Source organism: Camelus dromedarius, chromosome 18 (assembly GCF_036321535.1).
Source record: "Camelus dromedarius isolate mCamDro1 chromosome 18, mCamDro1.pat, whole genome shotgun sequence".
NCBI classification, from domain to species: Eukaryota; Metazoa; Chordata; class Mammalia; order Artiodactyla; family Camelidae; genus Camelus; species Camelus dromedarius.
This window is the reverse complement of record NC_087453.1, coordinates 3,937,328-3,960,245: the sequence shown is the minus strand read 5'-3', so window position 1 is coordinate 3,960,245 and position 22,918 is coordinate 3,937,328. Positions and strand designations below refer to the sequence as shown.

At 48.6% G+C, this 22,918-nt stretch overlaps 1 protein-coding gene and 1 pseudogene across 1 annotated transcript; both read right to left on the bottom strand.

The window, feature by feature from the left end:
* Positions 1-230: 230 nt before the first annotated feature.
* On the bottom strand, positions 231-11,514 carry ANKRD60 (ankyrin repeat domain 60). Its single transcript, XM_010991593.3, has 4 exons — positions 11,400-11,514; positions 6,700-6,830; positions 4,985-5,150; positions 231-2,754 (listed from the first exon to the last, which is right to left on the bottom strand). Exons 1-4 carry the CDS (start codon positions 11,512-11,514, stop codon positions 2,450-2,452), a joined length of 717 nt encoding a protein of 238 aa, XP_010989895.2. The 3' UTR covers positions 231-2,449.
* Positions 11,515-11,935: 421 nt separating this feature from the next.
* Positions 11,936-22,918, bottom strand: part of LOC105098864 (putative serine/threonine-protein phosphatase 4 regulatory subunit 1-like) — a 64,073-nt pseudogene continuing 53,090 nt past the window's right edge.

The window sequence follows — 22,918 nt, the reverse complement described above, 5'->3', positions numbered from 1 at the left end:
GGCAACTTACAATTAAATGTATAAAGGAGGAGGTCGAGCTCAGGGGTAGAGCACATGCATAGCATGCACAAGGTCCTGGGTTCAATCTCCAGTACCTCCATTACAAAAATAATAATAAAATAAAATAAATAAACCTAATTACCTCCACCCACCCCAAAAAAAATTAAGTGGTTGGACAAGACATGGAAACTCATTATAATTCATTCAGGAGAAGAGAAAAGGCAGGGAGAGCGGGGCTGGGCATTTGCCCCAGGTGGGTGCTAACCGTGGCTCTAAGCATCCCAGAGCCAAGGTAAGTGGAAATCTGTAGGGGTGCGGGGGCACCCAGCAGCCATCATCCACTTAGAATGAGCAGTCCAACTGTCAGTCCAGTCTTCTGTGGCTGTGGACATATTTTATTGAATAGGGGATGCAGACTTGTTTGAATATAATAGCTAAGATGTTAAGATCGTCTAAAATGAAGAGCCCCCAGGACTTACAAAGGTGTCCGAACGACCCTGCCCCGGGCTGAGCGGCAGCTCACCACGGACACTTTGGAACTCACCCAGCTCCTGACCACACGTTTCACAGAACTGGGGGCATGTGAAGATAGAGTGCTTCTCCCTCCAAAGTTTTAGGGACAAGTGTCAGGCAGCTGGCTCGCCCGGCGATAAAGACAGCAGAGCAAAGCTCTCGGAAAACACATGACTTTGAGTCATGCCACTTGTTAAGTTAAAAGGGTGCCCAGGTCCCCCTGCCAAACACACCTCATTAGCTAAATGAACTGACCCCGCTGGTCGAAGTGATTTAATATCTGCCTATTGACTTTGGAGAACGTCTGCCAAACACATGCTCTCTGTTGTGACACAGTTGATACTGAGCTGTATTTTTTTTTCCTGACTATTATTTGTCAAACAGATTGCTGAGCTGGGTGCAGCCAGTCCACCGAGTGTCAAGCCGTGTCATCAACGCGGATCTCACTCGCACTGACAGCAGGAAATGCAGCCAATTAATGTGAAAGCAGAATCCAGTGGTTGGGATGCAAGTCTGAAAGAAGGGCGGTCAGCAGACAGTCCCATTTTCCAGCACCTTAAAAAAACAGAACTTCAACAGTGGAGAGACTGTGGCCACGCAGACTGATTCTGGAAGCTGGGTCAGGATGGACGGCTTTAGGGAAGCATCGTGGCTGCGGGGTGGGAGGGTGGGCAAAGCGTGTCACCCAGCAACACCCATTCCCACCCTGTGGCTTCAGAGCCATGGAATGTTCCAGCGAGCCTCAGGTTGTTTCCACCTCCTTTCTCAGTGAGACAAGTTAGTTTGTTAACGGCAGACAGTCCCATTCGTGTGCCTCAGATCTCCTACTCCTTCTGTACCCTGGGCTGATCTTCAAAAAATTCAAGCCAATGCTTTAAAAAAGCAGAACTTACCATATCAAAAAGCCGGATTTCCAGCTCTGGAAAGATCTAGCTGCCTTTGGCTCACTTTTCTGCTGGAGCTGAGTCATGGCACCCTGGTCAGACAAGGGTGCGCATGTCAGTCTGCCCCAGTCCTCACCTCTCCCTCTTGTCTCCCACAACCAGCTCACTCACCCACAGGGCAGGCCACCCGGAGGTCTACAGCTTTTGTGGGGCATGGAGCCTCAAGTTAAGCATAGACACTGCCCTGCAGTAAGGATGGTGAAGCCACCCTACTTCTGGCAGGAAAGGCGGGAGCTAGTGAGAGGAGGGTACTTGGACCTTTGGGGTTGGAAAGAAAGGCAAAAAGCAGCTGCCAGCTCTGATTCCCTCCCCTACGAGCTCATCTTCTTCTTTTATGCCATGTCCTCCAAATCCAGTGCTGACTCACCGCCTTGAAACCAAGAGCTATCAGGCACCCCTCGTGGAGAACCAAGCTCTCAGCACCCCCGACCCCGCCAGCCTCATGTCTCCCCCAGTCCTGCCACTGACTCAGGCAGCAGACCCGTCCAGGAAGGCTCAGGAAAACTTCCAGAACGTTGCTAGCTGTGAGAGCACCTAGTTCCATGAGTTTTACAAACTGAAATTCTCAGGTCACCCTGCACACTGACCTCTCGACATCTGCCCGTCCTCGTTTTGTCCGGAACAACAGGGCCATTGTCATTATCGCTATTACCCCTGTTACGCCAATGCATTAGACGGTGTCCAGACGGGAGGGGAGGTAATTGGTTCCCATCACCCCAAGCAGCGTTCCTGGCTACAATGAACAAATAGCTGGCTACAATGAATTAAAGGCTGGCATGGGAGCCTGTTCAGTCTGTAATGGATGAGGAAATGAACACAAATTCACCCCCTTCCGTCAGTCCCCTCCCCAAGTCATTTGCCAACAGGACAGGTCATCTCGTATCTGATGCAGATTAATTGCCATGTTTCCCTGCCATCCTGCTCCGCGGGGGACGTGAACTCTGGAGAGCAGCCCCGAGTAAGTGCCGACACCCAGACATTCCCAGCGGGAGCTACTTCTTGCTCTCCTTCTTGGAGCCAAACCCGGTCTTAACTCTCTGAAAACCCTTGTTCATGGTGGGGTCGGTCAGGCCCTTGGTCCCCAGCTTCGTCATCCAGTAGAAGAGGAACATCCGCCGCTCGCTCTGGCTGCCGCTCAGGCGGCGGGCGACGGACATGGGCGTCTCGCCCTTGGCATCCCTGGCATTGATGGAGGCCCCATGGTTGAGCAGGAGGCTTATACAGTCCAGCTGGCCCATGGTTGCGGCCACGTGCAGGGGGGTCCTGCCCACGGGGGTCCTGCCGCGACAGCTGGCTCCTGTGAAATAAGAAAGTTGGCTGAGGGAGGACCACCATGCTGGCTGTGAGCCACACCTTCAGAAACCTATCCAAGAAGAGAAGCACAGGAGGGGCCAAGGCTGGGAACAGAATGCCTGGGAGAATTAACAACTGCCCCCCACCCCTGGCACCCAATGCAGCAGAGGGGGGCACTGCTGCTCCCCTCAGCATCCAGCACTGCCTCACCTCCCGTGTCCCTCTGATGCCAGCCAGTGATCTTCCTACAATGCCCTTATCACTCCCTCTGCTGCTCAAATTCCCTTGTTGGCATCCACAACACTTGGGGCCATATTCTAGGTGTTTACTGCGCCGTCTCACCCCACCTCCCCTTATCACTCCAGGTTTAGCCCCCTCCCCAGTGCTCTTCCTCCCTTCCTCCATGCTCCACTCACACCAGCCTTCTGGCTTTATCCCTTCAGTATACCCGCTCCCTGATCCTGCCCCAGGATCTTTGCACATGCTGTTCCCATTGCTAACACCACTCTCATATCCTTCTGTTTGTATTTTGTTTTCTGGGCTAACTCTAACTTCTTGAGATTTCATTCACTTCCCCTGGAAAACCTTCCTTAGCCACCCCCCTTGTCCACGAATCCCCTGCCTTTGCTCAGTAGACATTCTGTGTCTCCAGAACACGCCACGCACCATTGACCATGGAATTAATTATTTGTAATAATTTGCTGACTTCCCTTCATAAACTCCACAAGGGCAGAAAACACACTTGTTTTGATCACGGCTGTTTTCACCCTCAGCACGTAGCACAATGCCCAGCAAGGACAGCCGCCTGGAATATGACAGACGACCAGCAGCCTGTCTCATGGACAGATTTCACTTCGATTGAATTCCTCCCTGCCTTCTGCAGATGGATGGACTAATGACAGTTGTCCAATATGGACTTGTTGAATTGAATCAAATTCTGGGTAACAAATATCATGACACAGAAAACAAGGCAATTCAATTACAGGCAGCTGACATTTTGGTAGCCAGTTTTTATGAGCTATGGCTGGTCTGTGAGGTAGAGTTTTAAATAGGTTCTCACAACGCCCAGCCTCGGCCCTGGTGCCTCTTTGCAGCCACTGTCTGCAAAGGACAGAAAACTTTGCAAAGCTGGCTGCAATTTTTTAACTGGTGCTTCCAAATACATCCCAGTTCCATCAGAGTGAAAATGACTTCTTACGAGCTTAAAGGACTGCTGGGCTGTGAAAAGCCCATATTTCATCGTACAACAGGCAAAGTCCAGGAAGCAGGGGAGGAAGAGGGGAGGACAGTCGGGAGAACCTTCACCCATCACAGACACGTGGTCCCATCATCCTGCCCGGGCTTCTGAGATGTTTTCCCAGCTTGGCTGGTGGAAGTGGGGGAACTAGCACAGAGAGCCTGGGGTCAAACCCAAAGCCTGGGAAGAGGGGGGTCTCTTTCGGAGACAAGTTGATATGGGAGACCCTCAGAGGAGGCTCCCTCCTAAGCCTCAAACTGTTGACCGAATGCTACGTTCTCCCTTTTCCCCAGGAAACCTGGGCTGTCGGCAACTATTGCATATGGCTCGTGAAGGGTCTACATCTCAATCAGTGGCCTCTTTCCCCCCAAAATATCTTCCATCCAAGGAAGATAAAATATACACCCAAAAACCTCAGGCACAGCCCTTTAATTCAGACACCAGGTGGGCTAAGGCTTCTATCTATGGATGGAGAGAGAGAGAGAGAGAGAAATTGCCTTTTGGTGGAGGAGAGAGAAAAAGAGACTTTGGGGCAAATATTTCGAAGGCTTGGAGAAAAAGGAGATCGGCCAGCCTATCAACCACCAAGAGAGGGATGCCGGCCTGGGGTTAGGCCCCTCGGGTCACTGCAGACATGGAACTTCAAGTAGGGAAGGAAGAACACAGGCGGTTTGGGGATCTCCCCAGCAGTGTGTCTGCTTGGACATAACAAGCCAGGAAACGCTTTCGGCTGCTCCTTGGTCTTGGTGTCCTGAAAGCTCCGTCGCCCCACAACAGAATGCATCTTCCTGAGACCTGGCCAAGAGGGGGGACACAGCCTCCGATTAACAGGTCCTAAGTCCCCTGAGACAGGGACTGAGTGGCCCGTAATGGTGCTTGACAAACCTGGGTCCAGGGAAGCCACTGCTGAAGGTCCAGGAGGACGAGCCACGCTGTCCCCTTTCCCTGCAAAAGGCTCCCCCCACTCTTGAACATACTCAGCTTCAATCAGAATTACCGTGTTCTAGAAGGTACTGCACCACCTCCACATGACCTCGGTGCGAGGCGATGTACAAAGCCACGAATGCTCTCTGAGACACCCATGTCTTCCACTGCTGGTTGTTAAAACGCTGCGAATTTGCAGTCTGGTAGAAAGAATCTTCAGTAACACCGAGGAAAGACAGCTGGGCAAGAGAAACAGAGACCAGCCCCGTGAGCCTGAGTGGCGGCAGGAGCGCAGACACACCTGGCTGGGGGGCGACTGACGTTCCCGAGGAAAAGTTCGCTCAGATGCCAGATTCACGCTGGGATCAGAGAGGGGCAGCCCCGGACGGCGCAGCTGGAAGCCGCCCAGAGGGTGACATTGTGTAACGCTCTATACATGGTCAGGAAATACGAATTTACCATCAGGCAGGCTGGGGAGGCAGGAAATTCTTCCTGTCCATGTTTTGAAGAGAGAAAATAGCTTTTCTGGGTGTCCAGAGGAAGGTGGTTGCGAGCACAAGGAAGACCCCGGCCGGCACAGAACAGCCTCCCCAGAGGGGCGCAGGCTTCCCTAGAGACTTGATGAATTCTGGTCTTCCGGGCTATTTTGGGGCCCATTGTCTCCACTAACTTTTGGAACACTCTGAACTCTGCTCCCAGATGAATGATAGCCTCGCGATGTCATCATCTCATGGTGAATTAAGGCTCTGAGCACAGGAGAGAGACCGCGGGCTCCAGCAGAGAGGAGCCCTGTCCCAGACGCGGGGCATCCCGGACAGGGCGGTGAAGGAAGTGAGGGCCCCCAGGGAGGGTGATGGCAAAACTCTGGCTCGAGACAGGAGGGGATCACCCCATGTCCAGGGTGGGAGCCCAGGCACAGACCCGACTGCCCCAGGCAGAGGGGAAGCAAGGAAGGGGCGGGGGAGAAAATCGGAGAAGGGACCAAAGGGTTATGCCAACAGCTGGGATGGAACCCAACCATCCTTCCAAGGCTCAGGCACACAGGACAGGCAGTGGGGTTCCCTGCCTCCCAGAGCCCACCTGCCCTCCCCAGACCTAATCCCAGCCCTCTCTCTCCCCCAACCTGATCCCCATCCCCACCAGAAGTAAACTCCGTCTCCTCTTCTCCGCAAGCTCAGAGTTTTTCATCCAAATTTATTTTCCAGAAAGAACAAGCACTTGCCCCCTCGTGTCCAAGTGATTCATCCTCACTGTGGGGTGGACATCCTGATCAGAGCCCAGCTCGAGGTCTGGCCACGAGTGGAGACGCCCGCTCTGTCTCCAGGCAGTATGAGGTCTCTCCCCCTCTGGCGGGGGCAGCCCCCGGGAGGGGGTCTGCAGCATCCCATGCTCTGGGCCGCGCACTTGCAAGTTATCTGGGGTTCTCCACTGTTACACTAGGTTTTCAACTTTACAAAATATACATGCGAATAGAAAACGTGCTGCCCTGATTCTTTTTGGGGTGGGGGAGAGTGGGTTATAAATCACAACTAGGCAAACGCGGTAAAATCGCAAACCCAAAGAGCAAATGGAAACACTCACTGTAGTATCTGGTTGTGGTAACACGAGTCCTTGTTATCTTTTCTCTCTACTCAGAAAATTTTGCTCAAATATTCACATGAAAGACTAAGCGATTCCCGCCCCCCACCCCACCCCCGCGCACGCGCACACGCACACACACACACACACACACACAATTTACAGTTGCTTCACGAAGTAGAAGGTCCATTTAAAGAAGCGTGAAGACACCTTACTGGAATCTCCTTCCACAGCCGCCAGAACGAGGTCCATCCATCCATCATAGTGCCAGACACATAATGAAATAATTCCACCGGGAACAACACCATAGAACTTCAGTGGAGCGTCATCCATCAAAATTCCTGCGGGGAGTCATTTTTTCTTTAAAAAGAAAAATTGAATATTAAAGATAAACTAGTACATTAGTTAAGGAGATGATCTGACCTTGGATATCACAAAGATCATTTTAGAACCTCAAGCACTAATCTCATTTGACAACTCCGCCTCAGTCTGTGGTTGTTAATGCTTTTTAGAAAATTAATTTGGGTTAGCTCAAATAGAAGCCAAACCAAAAAAAAAAAAAAAAAAAAGGCAACGATTTATAAACTCTGTACTTATAACTTGTCCTATTGCAAAAAAAAGTACATGAGTGAAATAAAGTCAATTTAGGAGACAAACTCTAAGTAGAACTACCTGAGCTTGAAGTAACTGTATATTACAGACATGACGCAACGTGGTTATACAACTTATATACGTTAAGCTGAAACAGTAACTAATTCTGGTTAATGCTGTCATCAGTTAGCTTAAAGAGGTAATGATGACAAAAATCTGTTGGATGTTTTAAACTCTGATCCATGGCAACATTTCTTAACCCTGGTGCTACTGACATGCAGGACTGGCTGAGTCTCTGCTTTGGGTCTGTCCTACGTACGGTAGGGTGTTTAGCTGCATCCTTGGCCTCTATCCACCAGATGCCAGTAGCCTACCCACCTAGTCGGGATCACTAAAATGTCTAGATGGTGCCAAATGGCCCCTGGGGGACAAAACTGTCCCCAGAGGAGAACCTCTGGAAATGCACGCATCGTAACATTGACATCCACCAGAATTTGGACTCTGGATGGGAAAATTCCTTTTCTGTGTCATCACCCAAAACAGCCCCTGACTCACATGAAAAAAAAGGGGTGGGTGAATCTATTCACCCTTCTTAAATTCAGACTTTTGGGGGAAGACCGTCAGCATTAGTAGATTAGGACTATAGAACATTTTAAGAAAACGAAGTTGTTTTGGGCTTACCTTTTTAAATGCACACACACCCCCTCTTACCCGGCCACCTGTAATCTTGCTTAGGGATAAGGGGACTAATTTGCTCTCTCCAATAAGCAGTGCCCAAAACATCATGTCTCAGCGCTGCCCAGGTTGGATTATCATTTATTCCGAGTAGAATTCATGAGTTTTTTTGGTTTCCTGAGTGAGTGATTTCTAAGTGCCTTTACTCAGCTCCTGCGTTCTTTAACCCTCACAACAAGCCGGGCTGGTCACTTCTGACTGCCGCAGGAGCAAACAGAGGCTCTCGAGGCCAGGGGACGGCAGAGCTGGGCAGATGCGCCTTCCCGCCAGCACCGCGCGCTTCTCAGTCCTGACTTCCTTGCCCCCCCGATGGTTCCCCGCAGTTCCGGGTGGTGGATGTAAACTCGGTATAGTGATTAGAAAAATCTGTTAATTAAGGTCTTATTTGTGGTTCTAACACAGAGGATAATCAGTAATTAGTCTAAGTAAGGCAGCTTGACTTCCTAACAACTTTGAAAAAACGGAGTCAGGCTGTGTTTCCCCAAGAAAGACAAGGGTACAGTTCACACATGCTAAACAGCTCTTAGAGAAATCAGAGCAATTCTCTTTTTGCAGCCAGGCAGCAACTGCCTTCAGCTTAGACAAATACTAATTATCACCAGCTAAATAAATTATAAGAGTTGACGACAGCAGGGGAAAGGCGACCCCATCCGTGAACACGCTCACTCCCTTTCAGATTTGCCTCACTCAAGGTTTTCACACACATTATCTCATTTCAACCTCCCTGGCAACCTTGGAGGTGGGGAAAAAGGCGTCAGACTGATTCTTTATCGGCAGAAGCCCAAATTTCTTCTATCAGCAGAGGGCCCCTTGTCTCCTTCTTGTTTGCCATCAGCAGGAAGGATGGCAATCCCGAGAGAGGTCAAGCTTCTAACAGTTGCTAAGTGCTTGCTGAGTGATAGGATTGTGACATCAGTGTTAAGTTGTCCCAGCTCTTCCCTTCCCTCCTAGCTTTCTCAAATTTACTGCTCAGCATAACTCACCAGTGAAAATAAATTAACAGAAGGCATGCCAGGCATTGGTAGTTCAGGATAGGTAATTTTCAGATCTCTTGTTTTGAAATCTAAGTCTTTCTTTGCCCAGCTCACTTCACTCTTAACACATTCAATTCAGGCACATTTCTTTCCAAAGACAGCCTCAAAAATGCCCCCCACACTTCTTCCAAATCCCCCCATAGCAAAGCAAATACATCATGAAAAATGCTGAACTCGTTTCCAGGACGGCAAAGGGAAGGATTTCGGCCTTCAGTATACATTCTGAGCTTCCCAAGTCATTCCTGCCTGGAGTGGAATGGCGCTGAGAATTTTAGCGTTAACAGGGCTCTGTCTCACAGGTCAGGAAAGGGCAGGGCCTGGGAGAACAGAGCTCCCGGAGACAGGCTGCTTTCAGACCTGCCCCCATCACTCCCCGGCCCTGGCAGGATGACCAGCCTCTCTGCAATATCGGCTGTTCACTTTCTCTGTACAGCAGCCTAGAGAGCTTTTAATATCTTCATTCTCTTGAAGTGTTTTTGTGTTAATTTCACAAAGCCAGGGGCTTTCATTCTGTCCTCATATCCTAAATATTGCAGGGATCGGGACACCCCAGGTCCTCTGGCTGAGGGAAGGGGACTGACGGAGGGAGAGGTGGGGCCCTAAGGCCCTGGCCTGCCACTGGGTGCCTCTCGTGTGGGATCTGTCTGGATAAAGGGGCGCTGGGGTCCTGATTCAGCCACCGTGAGCTTCAGGCTCTGGGTTCCGATTCCGGCTGGGCTAGCTTTGAGTTCCTGACGTGGACAAGGACACAGCTTGAGATTCAAGGTCCTGATATGATCTGGGTCAGTGCCAGTATTCGGGATTCTAACGTGAACAGTGCCTGCTTTGAGATTTGGGGTCCCGATTAGGGCACTCTGCCCTGGATTTTGGGTTCTGGTGAAAGCAAGGTTCGCTTTCTGCCTGGGGGTCCTGGTGGGGGAGGGTCTGTTCTGGGATGCGGAGTCCTTCTGTGGGCAGGATTTGCTGCGGGACTGGGGGCTCTGATGGAGTCCTGGGTAGTGTGGCAACTGGGGGTGAGGAATCAAACAGGTCTGCCCTGGAATGTGGGGGTCTTGATGGCTCTGAGATTTAGAGTCCTGATGTAGGCAGGGTTTGGTCTAGAATTGGGGGTTCAGTGTGGATAAGTTTGATGAGGGATTTCGGTTTCAAATACAAGCAGAGTTCGCTCTAAGTTTCGGGGTCCTCACGCAGGCAAGGCTTGTTTTGAACTTTTCCTTACATGAATATGGCTGGCTCAGACCTTAGAGTGCTTGTGTAGACATGGGTTCTGTGGAGGTTTGGGGCTCAGATATGGGTAGATTGGACTTGAGTTCTGGGGTTCTACTGTGGGCAGAGTTTCTCTCATACTTTGGAGCCCTTGTGAAGACACTTGGCTTGGGGTTCCGGGGTAGTCATGGTAGCTTTCAGATGTGAGCAGAGTTAGCTCTGAATTATGGGGTCCAGTGTGGGAAGTGTTCATTGCGCTGGCATCGTTATGTAGACAGAGATGGCTGATGAGTTGGGGTTCAGATGCACGGCTGATTGGGTAGAGATTGGGGGCTCAGAACTGGGTGTCATCTGCTCTGGGATTCAGGGTCATGATCCGGGTAGTCTGCTCTGGGATTTAGGTTTCTGCTGTAAGCGGGGCTTGCCTAGGGATAGGGTTTGAGGTTCAGACATCGGTATGGTTTGTGGACAGACACACGGTCCTGAGGAGGGCAGAGTTAGTTTAGGGCTTTAGAGTCCTCGAGTCTACACGGCTATGGAGGACACAGAATTCTGATGGTCACATGGTTAGCCTGGGGACTTGGGGTTCAGGCTTGGGCAGGTTTGTCCTTGGTTTGGGGGTCCTGAAGTGGGCAGGGCCTGTTCTGAACTCTAGAGTCCTTTGCGTGGACACAGTTGCCTGAGGATTTGGGATTCTGAGGTAGTCATGGTAACCCTGGAGATTTGGGGTTCCATCTTGGGCAGGTTTGTTCTGGGCTTGAGGTCCTTGCATGGACATGGCTGGCTGGAGAACTGAGGGTTCTGATGTCCCACAGCCCAGCACCGGGACTTGAAGTTTGCCTCCATTTGGGGTCCTGACACCAGCAAGGTTGTCCTAGGTTGTGGGGTCCCATTGAGGACAGGTGTTTCAGGCTCGAGGTCTTGTGAGGCTGGTTTGGTGACTTGGGTCCCTGATGAAGACATGGGAATTTGAGAGTCCTGCTAAGACCCTCAGACACCGTCTGTCTTGGGACTTGGGGTCCTGTCACAGGCAGGGTTTGCTCAGGCTGGCAGGTGGGACTGGACAGCTTGCTTTGGGATCAGAGCGCCAGCACAGGCAGAATGTCTTGTGGATTAGGGTCTTGCTGTGGGCAGGGTCTGCTTGAGATCTGAGGTCTAATGTGAACCTGGTTTGTCTGGAGTTGGGAAGTCCCTGTGTGGCCAGGGTTCGCTTTTCCACTTGGGGTTTCAGGGGCTTGGGGTTTGTTCTGACATCTGAGGGTCCTCGTCTGGGTTCAGAAAGGGACTGGGCACCCCGCGCGTAGGGAGCGCACGTGGCCGGGAAACGGGTTGGGCAGGGGCCACCTTGGTCAAGGAACTGGAGCCGCTGGAGGTTGAAGGGAATGCCAGCCATCAGGTCCAGCTCCTCTTTGAGCTCCCGCACGGTCATGTCGCTGCGGCAGTTTGTCACTCGGAACATCTCCTCGGAATCCTCCAGCAGCACCCGCATGGCGAAGACGTCTGGGGTCACGCTGAGCGCCAGACTCGTGGCCTGCGGGTCCCCGAAGCGGGTCCGGCCGCGGGTGCGGGGCCGGGGCTGCGCGGGGAGGGGTCGCGGGCCCGCCGAGCCCGCCCCCTGCCCCTCGCGCCGGCCCGAAGCAGGGCCCGGGCCAAGGGCGCCCCCGGGCTGCCTGGCCGCCCGCGCCTCGCCGCCCGCCGCCGCCCTCCGCATGGCCGGCCGGCCGGCCGCCCGGCCCCCGCCGCGCGTCATCCCCTCCACGCGGCGGCCGCGCGCCCCCGCCGCCCCCGCGCCCCGCCCCTGGCGCCCACCGGCCCCGCAGCTAACCAAGGCGCCGCTCCTCGTGGACGCAGGTGACGCGCGTTAAGTAACAGGAAAGGACCCAGGCGCTGCCTCAGTTTATTGCGATCGGTACAATTGGCATCGCTGAGAGGCCGCGCGTCCCCGCAGGCCCGGCTCCAGCCACACCCCCAACTCCTGGCAGCTTCCAAGCTGCTCTTAATGTTAGCTCCTTGAACCTGGAGAACGAGGCGGCTTGTGGCCGTGGTTAGGAAAACTGCCCTCTTCTCCATGTCAGTTTAAAATACATTCATCGCACAATTCAGGGCCAACTACCTGGACGAATTATGCGTGAATAACAGCTCTAAATCACCCTGCATGCATCGTCTACAGAGAGCTGTTGTCAAGCACAGTCTTTAGTCATGCTTAAAAATCGTATTTCTAGCGTGAATGAGAAAACCAACATTGCAGAAATATGACTTTTTTCAAGCAGATCTGGGCCCAACTTGACAGAAAAAAAACCCAGTACTGGGCCACTCCGGAAGCAGGAGAGAGACCATTGTGAACACGTGCAAAGCTGCATCAAAACGCAGTCCTTGAGGTCCTTCCAAGGAGCGCTGTCTGTGACAGGGCGTCTTGTGCTTCTCCACTAATTCACCGGAGGAGGCGGAGGGCTCAAGTAAACAGGCAGCAGAGGTGCGGGGGTCCATCACAAACGCTCACCTCCGTTACCTGTGACCAAGAGCCAAAGTGAAGGCAAAGCTGCAGGAGGGAATAGCAAAGGGAACCAGGACAGTCTTAGAGAAATCCCAGTTGTTACCAAAAAAAAGGAATAAAATGGGAACTTTAAACATACTTTTTGCAGAGAAGTTACAGTCATAAAAATATCTCCACACTGGAAAGGCATCCACAGTATATGACAGAAAAATCTTAAGACATAAACTGATATTTTAAAGGTGATTATTTACCAAAAAGTCTCGACAGTCTTTACCAGCACATCTGATTCGGCAGCAAATCTCACACATCACAACACAAACAGAAGCTAATTTTTCCCCCTTAACGGAAAATTAAGCTCTGCTCAGGATACAAGATTCCAGTTGAATAATTCTATCGCTGCTAGATCAACTGATTTTAACAACATGACAATCTCAATTTCAAGACAACAACAACAATAAAAAAAATTTGCTTGTTACTGAAGCAAAACAATATCTCTATTGACTTTTGGCAAGGACTGAATGCAAGACGGACTGATTTTTTTTCTTAATACGTAGCCTCCGATGTATCAATTCACTCCTTGCTGAAGTTGCCAAAATGCTGTCCTGAGTTACAACTGAAATTCTCATACATGTGCCTTATTTTCCTTGGCACAGTATGGACTCCTTCCTTTCTTTTTGAAAGACTCAGCCAAATGGAATTTGGGGGTGGGGGGACATCCTGTATACCAGGAAATTCAATATATAGCTCCAGAAATTTTATTTATAAAAAAAGAAAGATAAGGAAAAGATGCAGGGGAAGACTGGAAACAGCCAGCGTGCCCTCTGCAGCTGGCTCCTGGACCCCAAAGAGGCTGCTCCTTCCTTCCCTTATGCTTGCCTTTGAGAAGATAAAAATAGAAACAAGAAAAATAACATCAGCATACATGTATGCAGAATTTAATCAAATGTTGATAGAGCATTGAGTTATTGATTAATGTAAAACCTATTTAAATTCTAGAGTCTCTTTCTCTTAACCTAAATTTTAAAAGCATGACATAGAAGTTCTGTGTACTTGGATCAATTTGAAGCGCATCATCATTTAAGCCCCCAAACCACTCGTATTTGTGGGCAATTATATGGGCTGATCAGAACTATGGCTTCCTGTTTTTTGTTAAGATTCTAAAGCATTAGATGTAAAGTCACTATCCGCATGTCTCAGTGATCAATTTCCCTCCCAAGTTCTTAAACAAATGATAATATAACCATAGAAGAATGAAAAATCTTTCTGCTCTATGCCTCTCTCAAAGGCCAATACACATCTTTATAGAAACAGTTCCAGCAGGAAGAGGAGGCATGACGGCTTGAGGAAAAGTTCCAAGTACAGTTTATAACAAAGTACAATATTAGAAAGACTACCATAAATCACTGTTTAGTAGATTTCTTTATCACATTTTTCAAAAGTAAACAAACTGAGCTATATTTGCAGCAACTCAAAGTGGAGCATAAATTTAAATGATGTATTTGTTCGATTCACTGATAGGAGGCTAACAGGACATTAATATATTTTCTTCCTGTCAAGAGTTATTTACACACATACAGTATTTCAGTCAAAAATGAAATATTATACCATGAGTTGTATTTTGTAGGAAAGCATAAGGGAAGTCAAATACGCAAGTCTGTTAAAGACTTAAAAGACTTCTAACAAAGTACTTTATTTTGGGGGTGGGTTGGGACCAAATAATAGAGCCTGCAGTAGAGAAAACACATCGCTCCCAGGCACTCTGACGCCGCGGAAGTCCCCAGACCCTGTTAGCCACCTGGTTCCTACAGCCTCTTCTCAGACCTCCTGATCAGGCAGGTAGGGGCGCAGGGGTGCAGCACAGGCCCGGCCACCCAGAGCTGGTGCCCATCCTGGGAGGGGTCCCTGTGGCTGCAAATGGAGCCAGTCACCTGAGTGCCCGACAAAGTTCCAGACATCTTTTCTCCCTTGGCAGGTATGACACAAGCAGCTTCCCTTCAAGCCACAGGAAGGAACATGTGCCAAACGTGAAACGGGCAGAATGTGAGTGACCATAGAGTGGTGAACTCTGTTTTTCTAGCACAGAAGTGTCTATAATAGTCTGCCACTTTGGCTCCAAAGTGGCGAAAAAAGACACATCTTGGTCTGACTGCAAAGCTAAGATGGTCTCTTCAACGACTTCAAGATGAGGGTTACCAGCATTTCTAAACTATGCTGAAGGGAAAAAACACGACATTGAATCACATGAGCCATGAACTGTGTTCTGAAACATACTCTGGTTCAGGGTTTTTTTTTTTAAAACCACATCTCAGGGACAATAAGCCATTTTTCATATAATAATCATATACAAAATTCCTTTAAAATGATAAAATTGCTTTAATAAAAGAGTATTTCCTAAATCTTAAAGACAGACTTCCAAGAATAGGTATGTATGTTTTTAAAACTCTAACTAAAAATCTTCTAATACTATTTTTTCCTCCCTCTGATACAAAAGAATTGGCAACATGGAGAACACAGGAAATGGGGAGCAAGCTGCTGGCAAGATGGGGTGAAGGATGGGAGGGCAGTGGCAAGAAAGGTATGCGCAGGTCAGGATTTAAGATGCTTTCCTACACATGTGATGCAGAAGTGAGCAGTCCGACTGGCACAGTCTCATGTTAAGTCCTGTGCAGGTTTAAAGTAAGTGACATGGTTGGGCCATAAACTTTTTCTGACTGACTACAAAATTAATACCATTAAGATATACTCACCATTAAGGCTTAAATTTGCTGTTTCATAATCTCTATGTCATAACAAAATTTATAAAAGTGTCCCTCATTTCTAGAAGACTATTAACATTTTACATTTTAGTCTATGTTTATTAAATATAAAAGTGAACTATATTAATTTCTTTTGTCATTTTATAAATAAGGTTTTATGCATAAAAATTAATAGGTCAATTTATATAGCAAATCTGAAATGTGCTCTCACATGATTTGCCACAATTTCCTAAAGAGGAAATCGAGTTGCCACCTGATGAAGTTTAAAATCTGTACGCTCAGAAAAATGGTCCATGTTCCCTTTTCCAAGGGTAGCATCTGCCTTAGAGCTATGGCTAGCAAAACCCTTATGTTTGGCACAGGGTTTGATGCAAAGCTTAAGAGGCTGGGGAGTAAGTTTTCGACAAACTGGTCCACAGGGATACACTCCTCACTCACCACTGCCTGTGATGAAGAGAAAGCCACAGCCCAAAAAGGGACATTTTTCCATAGTGATCAGCATGGTTTTTCTAACAGCATACACTTCTGTAATTCCAGAGAAGTAATTTCAGGATCTTTTGGTCTGAGGAGTGTGTGTGTCTGAATTTTAAGGAACTTTTTTTTTTAATTGTTTTTGGGTTTCTGTTTGTTTTTTGGGAGGGAGGTAATTAGGTTTTTAAAATTATTATGATTTTTAATGGAGATACTGGGGATGGAACCCAGGACCTCGTGCATGCCAGGCACGTGCTCTACCACTGAGCTACCCCCTCCCCACCTCTGTGTCTGAATTTGAAAATCTCAACCACTGGATCTGGTTAAAAATGCAGTGAACATGTTACAATTCATTACCAAGCACTGGGATAACATTCGATGGAGAAGGCAAAGGCTTCTGAGCCAGAGAGGTCTACATTCACAACCTAAACCTGGTCATTTACTAGCTGTGTGGCCGTGGGTAAGTGGCTTCAACTTTCTGAGCTTTAGTTTCCTCATCTATGCAGTGGAGAAGTGACAGGGATGGCAGATCATTTTTGCAGTTGAGCAGAGTGCCCACCAATACAGGTTAGGAACCCTCAGCTCTGTTACTCACCAGAACTCAGGTTCTGAGGGCGGGGGCCGTGCCTGTCATGCGGCAGCCGAAGCCCAGACCCCAATCCAGTGCCTGGCGCTCTGCAAACAAGGTAGAAACACTGCTTCTGTAATGACCACCAGCATCTGCCCAGCGCTTCTCTGCTTACAGAGTCTCACGTGTTCACTCATTTAATCCTCACCACCAGCCGTGGAAATCAGAATGAGCCCGGCTCTACAGGTGAGTCCCATGTGGTGGTGACACCCAAAGATCTCATGATCAGGAAGCCACAGCGGGGTGGAGACTCCTAGTCAGGACTGTGGACCCTCCCACCACAGGGTGACTAACAACAGCCACTGGTATTTACTAAGTGTCTTCCAGGTGCCGGGTGCTGCGCTAGGTGACCTGGCTGCATCATGTCATCAAAGCCTCTCGACCACACTAGGAGGCAGGCCTGTACCACTGGTGCTCCGTTCACAGAGGATGGAAAGGCAGTGCAGAGAGGGTGCTTTGCCCAAGGCCACTCAGCAGGGAAGCAGTAGACTCAGGCTTCAAACTAGCCGGTTTGACTCTAAAATCAGGCCCCGAACGTCCAGGTTATAACCTCCCCCTGTATTTAAATAACCCATATGCCCCTTGGCATGCGTCCTTAGCCCCTCCTTCTGTTAGTTACTGTGGCTTTTCTAAATCTTTAATAATTAGTGAAAACATTAAAAAAATGATTTTTCTTGGCCAAAATTAATTGGTGCCTTTTCCTTTTGTTTCACCATGGATTGTTCAAATCTTCTGAACAATCTTTCAGAAGATTGTTCAGAAGATTCTCTTTCTAATCTATGAGAAAGAGAATTTTAAAATACAAGCAAAAATAGCTCACTTACCCTTTCTCCACAAAAGAATTCAGAGCACTGAATTCTTCATAGAAGTCTGTAGTGTTGGGCTTGTGGTTTGTGAGGTTGACATTTTATGCTGGCAGGCCTCCTTCCTGAGGATCAGAGACAGGATAGGATGCCTGGTACTGAGAGGTGTTCAAGAAATGACAACCATGGTCCCCAGCCAAACACATCACACCCTCATTTCCGAGATGCCAGGGAGAGAGGGTGACCTGAGTTGCTAAACAGGTAAAGTTTTGCTGACATGAACTTCACCTTAAAGAGATGAAACGGTCTCTGCCCTAGTCTGTTGCTCTGTCCTTCACCCCACCTTCCTCCCGGCTTCACTGAGGCGCAGTGCTGACCAGCCCTGACAGAAGCAGGGTCTGGGCCTGGCCCTCACCCCACCAGATGGAAGGTGCCAAGAGAGCGGCGGTTCACTTTCTGTCTCCAACACCTAGAGCATGCCGGGCACACGGTACGCACTGCGCGCCTAATCCGATCCAGAGGATGAAAGCCTGGAAGGATTGGGGAACTCTGAGCAAGTCACTCTACCCGACTGGGTTGGACCCGATCTCCTGTGAGATAAGGGGGTTTGGTCACCTGGCCCCCCAGTTCCCGGCGAGTCAGTCCTCCAGGGCTGCGACTCTCTGCCAGGCGCACCTGACAGCAGCACATGGCACACACAGGCTCAGGGGAGATGCTCCCCCCAGCCAAGCTACCCTGACCGAGGAAAGCAAAAGCTCGCCTTCCGACCCACTTAGAACAGTGCCAGAGCCTCAGGATGAGTTCACTGATGAAATTTAAACCCAGTGCACTTTCGCTGTTGGAACAGAATTTCTGCAGAGTTGCCACAACCTGGGAAAAATATCAAAAGAGCAAATTTTAAATGCTGCCATCTCTTTGAATTACGAATACGACTCTACCTGGAAACGAGACATTTGTATGCACCCTTCCATCTTTAAAATGAATTTATAAGCACGGGAGAAAGTCATTTTTGTCACAGTCATCATTAGAACACAGAGAAAAAAAAGATGTTTAAATAAACGGCCATACATACTCATACACATAAAATGCCTTCATAAAAAATGAAATTTTACAAGGGACTGGCGTTAGAAAAATACATTAATCTTAAGATTCCAAATTTTAGAAAATGCCCCCTCGCAGAGTAACTAACTCATTACCTTTCAGAACATGTCACTTTTATACAATTTTAACTCATCAGAGTACCTCACTAAATCAGTATTTTCAAATGAGATTTTTTTTTTCCCCTCGGTATTCAGCTGGTATAAGCCCACATAAAACGGGATTGGCTTTTCTGTGCTGGAGTCTTTGCTTGGTAGCTACTTTTCTACAAAGCTCTGCTGGAGGGTAAACCCAATCCGAGTTTAAAAGAAACACTCAGCCATTGTTTACAGGGTTTCATACATAAAGTGATTTACCCACAATTTGCGTCACTCAAGCATACAGCTGAACAAAAGAGCTATCTTGCACATTGATAAAGCTAAAATTCAGTTCCTATTTTCACAATTTAAAAGTTGCTCTCATGGGTAAATTAATAAATTAAGCCCAGAAAAATTAAAGGAGTTAAAAATGGAAGAAATATAAATATTTCTTTTTCTAAAAATCATATACAGAAAAGGCCAGGATTCCTTACTAGTTTGAAGGAGATCCGCCGAACTTCAGAAGCTGGATCTGCACACAACTCTAAGGCAATCTGCATTAAGTAATCGTAAACACCACTGGGATTATAGAGTTCCAAAATCAGCATCAGCTGTCTGAAAGTTTTTAAAAAGACATTGTTCTGGGGTGAAAAACACATTATTAGTTTTTCTTTACTCTCATTTCACAAGCAGAAAGCTGAGTGAAAATGGTCACACAAAGAAAAGTGGGAAAAAAGAAAAAAATCTTAATTCCTCATCTCTCTCACACACACACAAATCAAACAAAAAGGAAATAAACTTTGTAAAACAGAGGCTGAAAAATTTATGAATAGGGATTTAATATTTCAACTTTAGGTTATCAGTTCGAAAGCACATAAAACTTTAAAAATCAGATAACATAAAAATAGCCAGAACATTTAAGTTCCCAAAGATCAAGAGATCAAGGGAACACAGATGCGACTTCCCGGTCTCCGCGGTGCTCCCGACGCTGCAAATCACATTTTCTGCTTTCGCTGGCGGCTCACGCACGGCGCACGAGGCTTTTCAAACCCAGCCAGGTCGGCCTGGAGAGCACTCGGAGCGCTAGCCCTTTACTCCGGGGAAAAAATTCGTAAGATGGCTGGTTGGAAAAACCTACCGCCAAAGCTTTCACTATTTTCTAACTGGGGATGGGGAGAAGGGTAGGAAAATAAATGGCGTTATTTCCACACTGACCAAGAAAGGAAATGAAAAAGAGATTAGAAGGAAGTTAGAACCAGAAGCCAGGAGTGCCGGTAACACTTTGATATCAAAAAGCACTGTTTTCAGAAAAATGATACCAGTATCATGGGCACGGAAGCACAGAATTCGTATCAGCGGCTTTGGCTTCAATAACCTAGATAGCCCGAGCTCGGAGATAACGCCGTCGGGCGAAGCGAGCTGGACCGGCCCGGCCCGGCCCCGGGAAGCGGGTCATCCCAGCCCGGCACCGGCTCCAGCTCCACACCGTCAGCGGCGCCGTCCGCATCCCCGTAACCGGCCCCGGGAAGCGGGTCGGCCTGTCCCCAGCGCCGACTCCATCCCCGGTCTCCGGCCCCGTCCCCACCCGGGTCCCGGACCCCCGGTTCCGTGCCCACCCCCGGTCCCGACCCCATCCCCGTCTCCATCCCAGTCCCCAGCCCCAGCCCTGGCCCTGGGAAGCTGGTCAGCCCGCCCAAGGCGGACCTCGCCGAGTTCCCGCACTCTGCCGCTAGAGGGCGCGATGCCTTCATGGAAAAAACGTGGGCCTGTTTTTCTCTGTTCTCTTAGAATATACGCCGGGAACATGGCATAATGACTGAAACCTCAATTTCTCAAATTAAGCATAATGATTAAAGATCACAGCAAAGAGAAAATCTTTTAGTTTGCTCCTGGCATCGGCCAAATCATATCCTGAATAGCTGCAAAAGCCTGATGGATTTCTACAGGGAAGACAATAATTTGCGAGATTTCTAGTTGAGAGCGAGAAAAAATGAAAACTACAGATACTGAAATAAATCTCAAGGTGAAAACCAAAACCCAAACACCACCACCACAAACAAACCCGCTCCGTGCCGCGGAAAGCACATTGTGCACCTCCCCAGGAAGGAGGATTACTTAACGTGACGCTTTCACTCTTAGAATCACTAACATCTTTTAACATTCCTTTTACCGGCACAAAATGGAATTAAATAACTCCTTCACGCACAAAATGATGTACAGATCTGAGCCACCTTGGGGGACGTTTTTATTTAATAAACGTCTCGGCCGGGTGAGACCTTTTCATCTCTCTCGCTGGAGCATAATTTTCTTCAGGAGCTGAAGTGCATAAACCACGCTGTGCCCTTACGGAGCAGGCTACACGCAGAATGTTCAAGAAAGCTCGGGCAAAAACTGCTCCGATTAATAGGAAAACATCGCAGAGCGGGTGATTCATCTTTTGTTTGGTTCGAATAAATTGCCTTACAGAACAGCACAGCACTCTCGTTCCACAGTGACTCGCGCCCTGTCTGCCTCTGAAAATGAATGTCTCCCCGGAGAATGAGGCATTTGTAACTTCGAGCTTTGGAATTCAGTTTATCCCTTAATAAAAACATAATCTCTTTAACCAAAAGAACACTATTACTGCTGGTTTAGAAATCAATTAGGAGGCAGGAAAATTAAGAATTATTCCATCTAATTTGCCTTCTCATCTCCCCAGACAGGTGTTAGTCGGCTAGTTCATATGGAAACCTCCAATTCCTGCTGTTAGCAGTCACTACAAATTCCTGAAGCTGATAAAGTTATTCTCTCCTCTGGTCTTCATGAAGCAACTATTTTTTAAAATTGTATACATCAATAAAAAACATATAATCCTTCAAAAGGTCCCCAAACACAGTGTTTTATTACACTCCAGATTATACATTTGTCACCGGCAAAACCGTGCATTCCCTGGCGTCTGATTCTCCATTACCCAGTGTGGCTGTGAATTAGCTTTGCTGTTAACAGACGTCAAATGCATCACTGACTGCTTCGAACCTTCTCCCCTGGCCAGTGTATGTGCCTGTGTGTTTCTATATGCCCCCTACTCTGCCTTCTTTCATAATTTCCTGCCTGAAAAAAAACAAACAAACAAACAGGCACGTGTGTTGGGAAGATGATGCCACGGCTGTTTCCCGGGGAGCCGGCCCCCTCATGCTCGGTGCCCCTGCGCCACGAGAGGAAAATCTCTCCCCCATCCCCCGAGCAGCACGCGCCAGATTCCGCCAAGGGCAGCTCTTGTATGCGAGTAATTAGTTTCTCGAGGTCATTTTTAAACTCTTATTTTTTTATGCTCATCATACCTCTGGGGAGGGGTAAAAGGGAAGCAGCCACATCTTGAAAGAAAAAGCCCTTCGTGCAGAACTGAGATTGGATTTCAGCTGGGCTCTTCCCTTAGGTGACCCCAGGCAAGTCACGCACAGCCCAGGACCCTGGTTCCTTCTTTCTCCCGGAGCATGCTGGGCCATCTGTCTACCATCCTCCAGAGAATTTGAGCTCTAAGGGACAGGAAGATTAGGAGGAAAGATACAAAAATATTTAACCATCCCTGAAAGAATACCCACTTTAAGATTTTGGATGGTATGTTTTCCCGGAAGAAATCCAGACAGCTGCTTTTTTTTTCCCACTGATACTTTACAATCTAGGGTTTTAAAAATTTGTTTGGAAGAGAAGAGGTTTGTCTTTTTTGTTTTGTTTTGTTTTTAATCCTTCTTTCTACCTTTAGAAAATCACACAGGCGTTTAAGGACTCCTATTCATACTTCGTCCAGGTCTTTTAAAAAGCCATTGAAGACGGACACCAGGTCAGCTGCTGTTAACTGGTGCCCAAGGATCACGGCCAGCTCACCAATAGAGAAGACTAGGGTCCGACGTACCTTCCACTGCGCACAGCACACACACAAACTGCAAAAGGCAAGCATAGTCCAGTGTTATCGAGAGCGTGAGTGGCATTTCTGGAGCAACACTGATGTTGCCAGGTGTTGGCCACTTACAGCTTTATTTCACCAGAGGCCAGTAAACATGCCAATTGCGGCCACATAAAACACGGGTCAATGAGCCTTCCTGCAGTTCCCCTTTCTTCCTAATGAGAGGGCCCATCCTATCCTGGGCAGGCCTCTGAAAAGGCTCCTTTTACCTGCACATGGGAAGCCAGGGTTTTGAACATCTCTCTCAGACAGCGCCAATTCTGCCTGCCCAGGGCCAGCCACGCCCAGGAGGCTGCAGGCGTGGTGTTTGGCTCTGTCGGTATTGACAGTCTGGGCTCGAGCTGGGTCGGGCATCGACACGTCCTGATCTAGCCGGGGCTGGGGTATTATATCCTGGGAAACAGGAGAGAAGGGAAACCATCATGCTTGCAGGGGAGAAGAACAGTCACGAAAAACAAGGAGGTTGGGACTGGGAGCTGAAAACAGCAAAGGAGAAACATACGAGGAGCAAAGGGCCTTCTTAAAGCTCCGGCTCTAGACTGGCGACCTCTGCTCTGCAGGGAGTGAGCCTTCAGCCTGGACTAACATTAAAG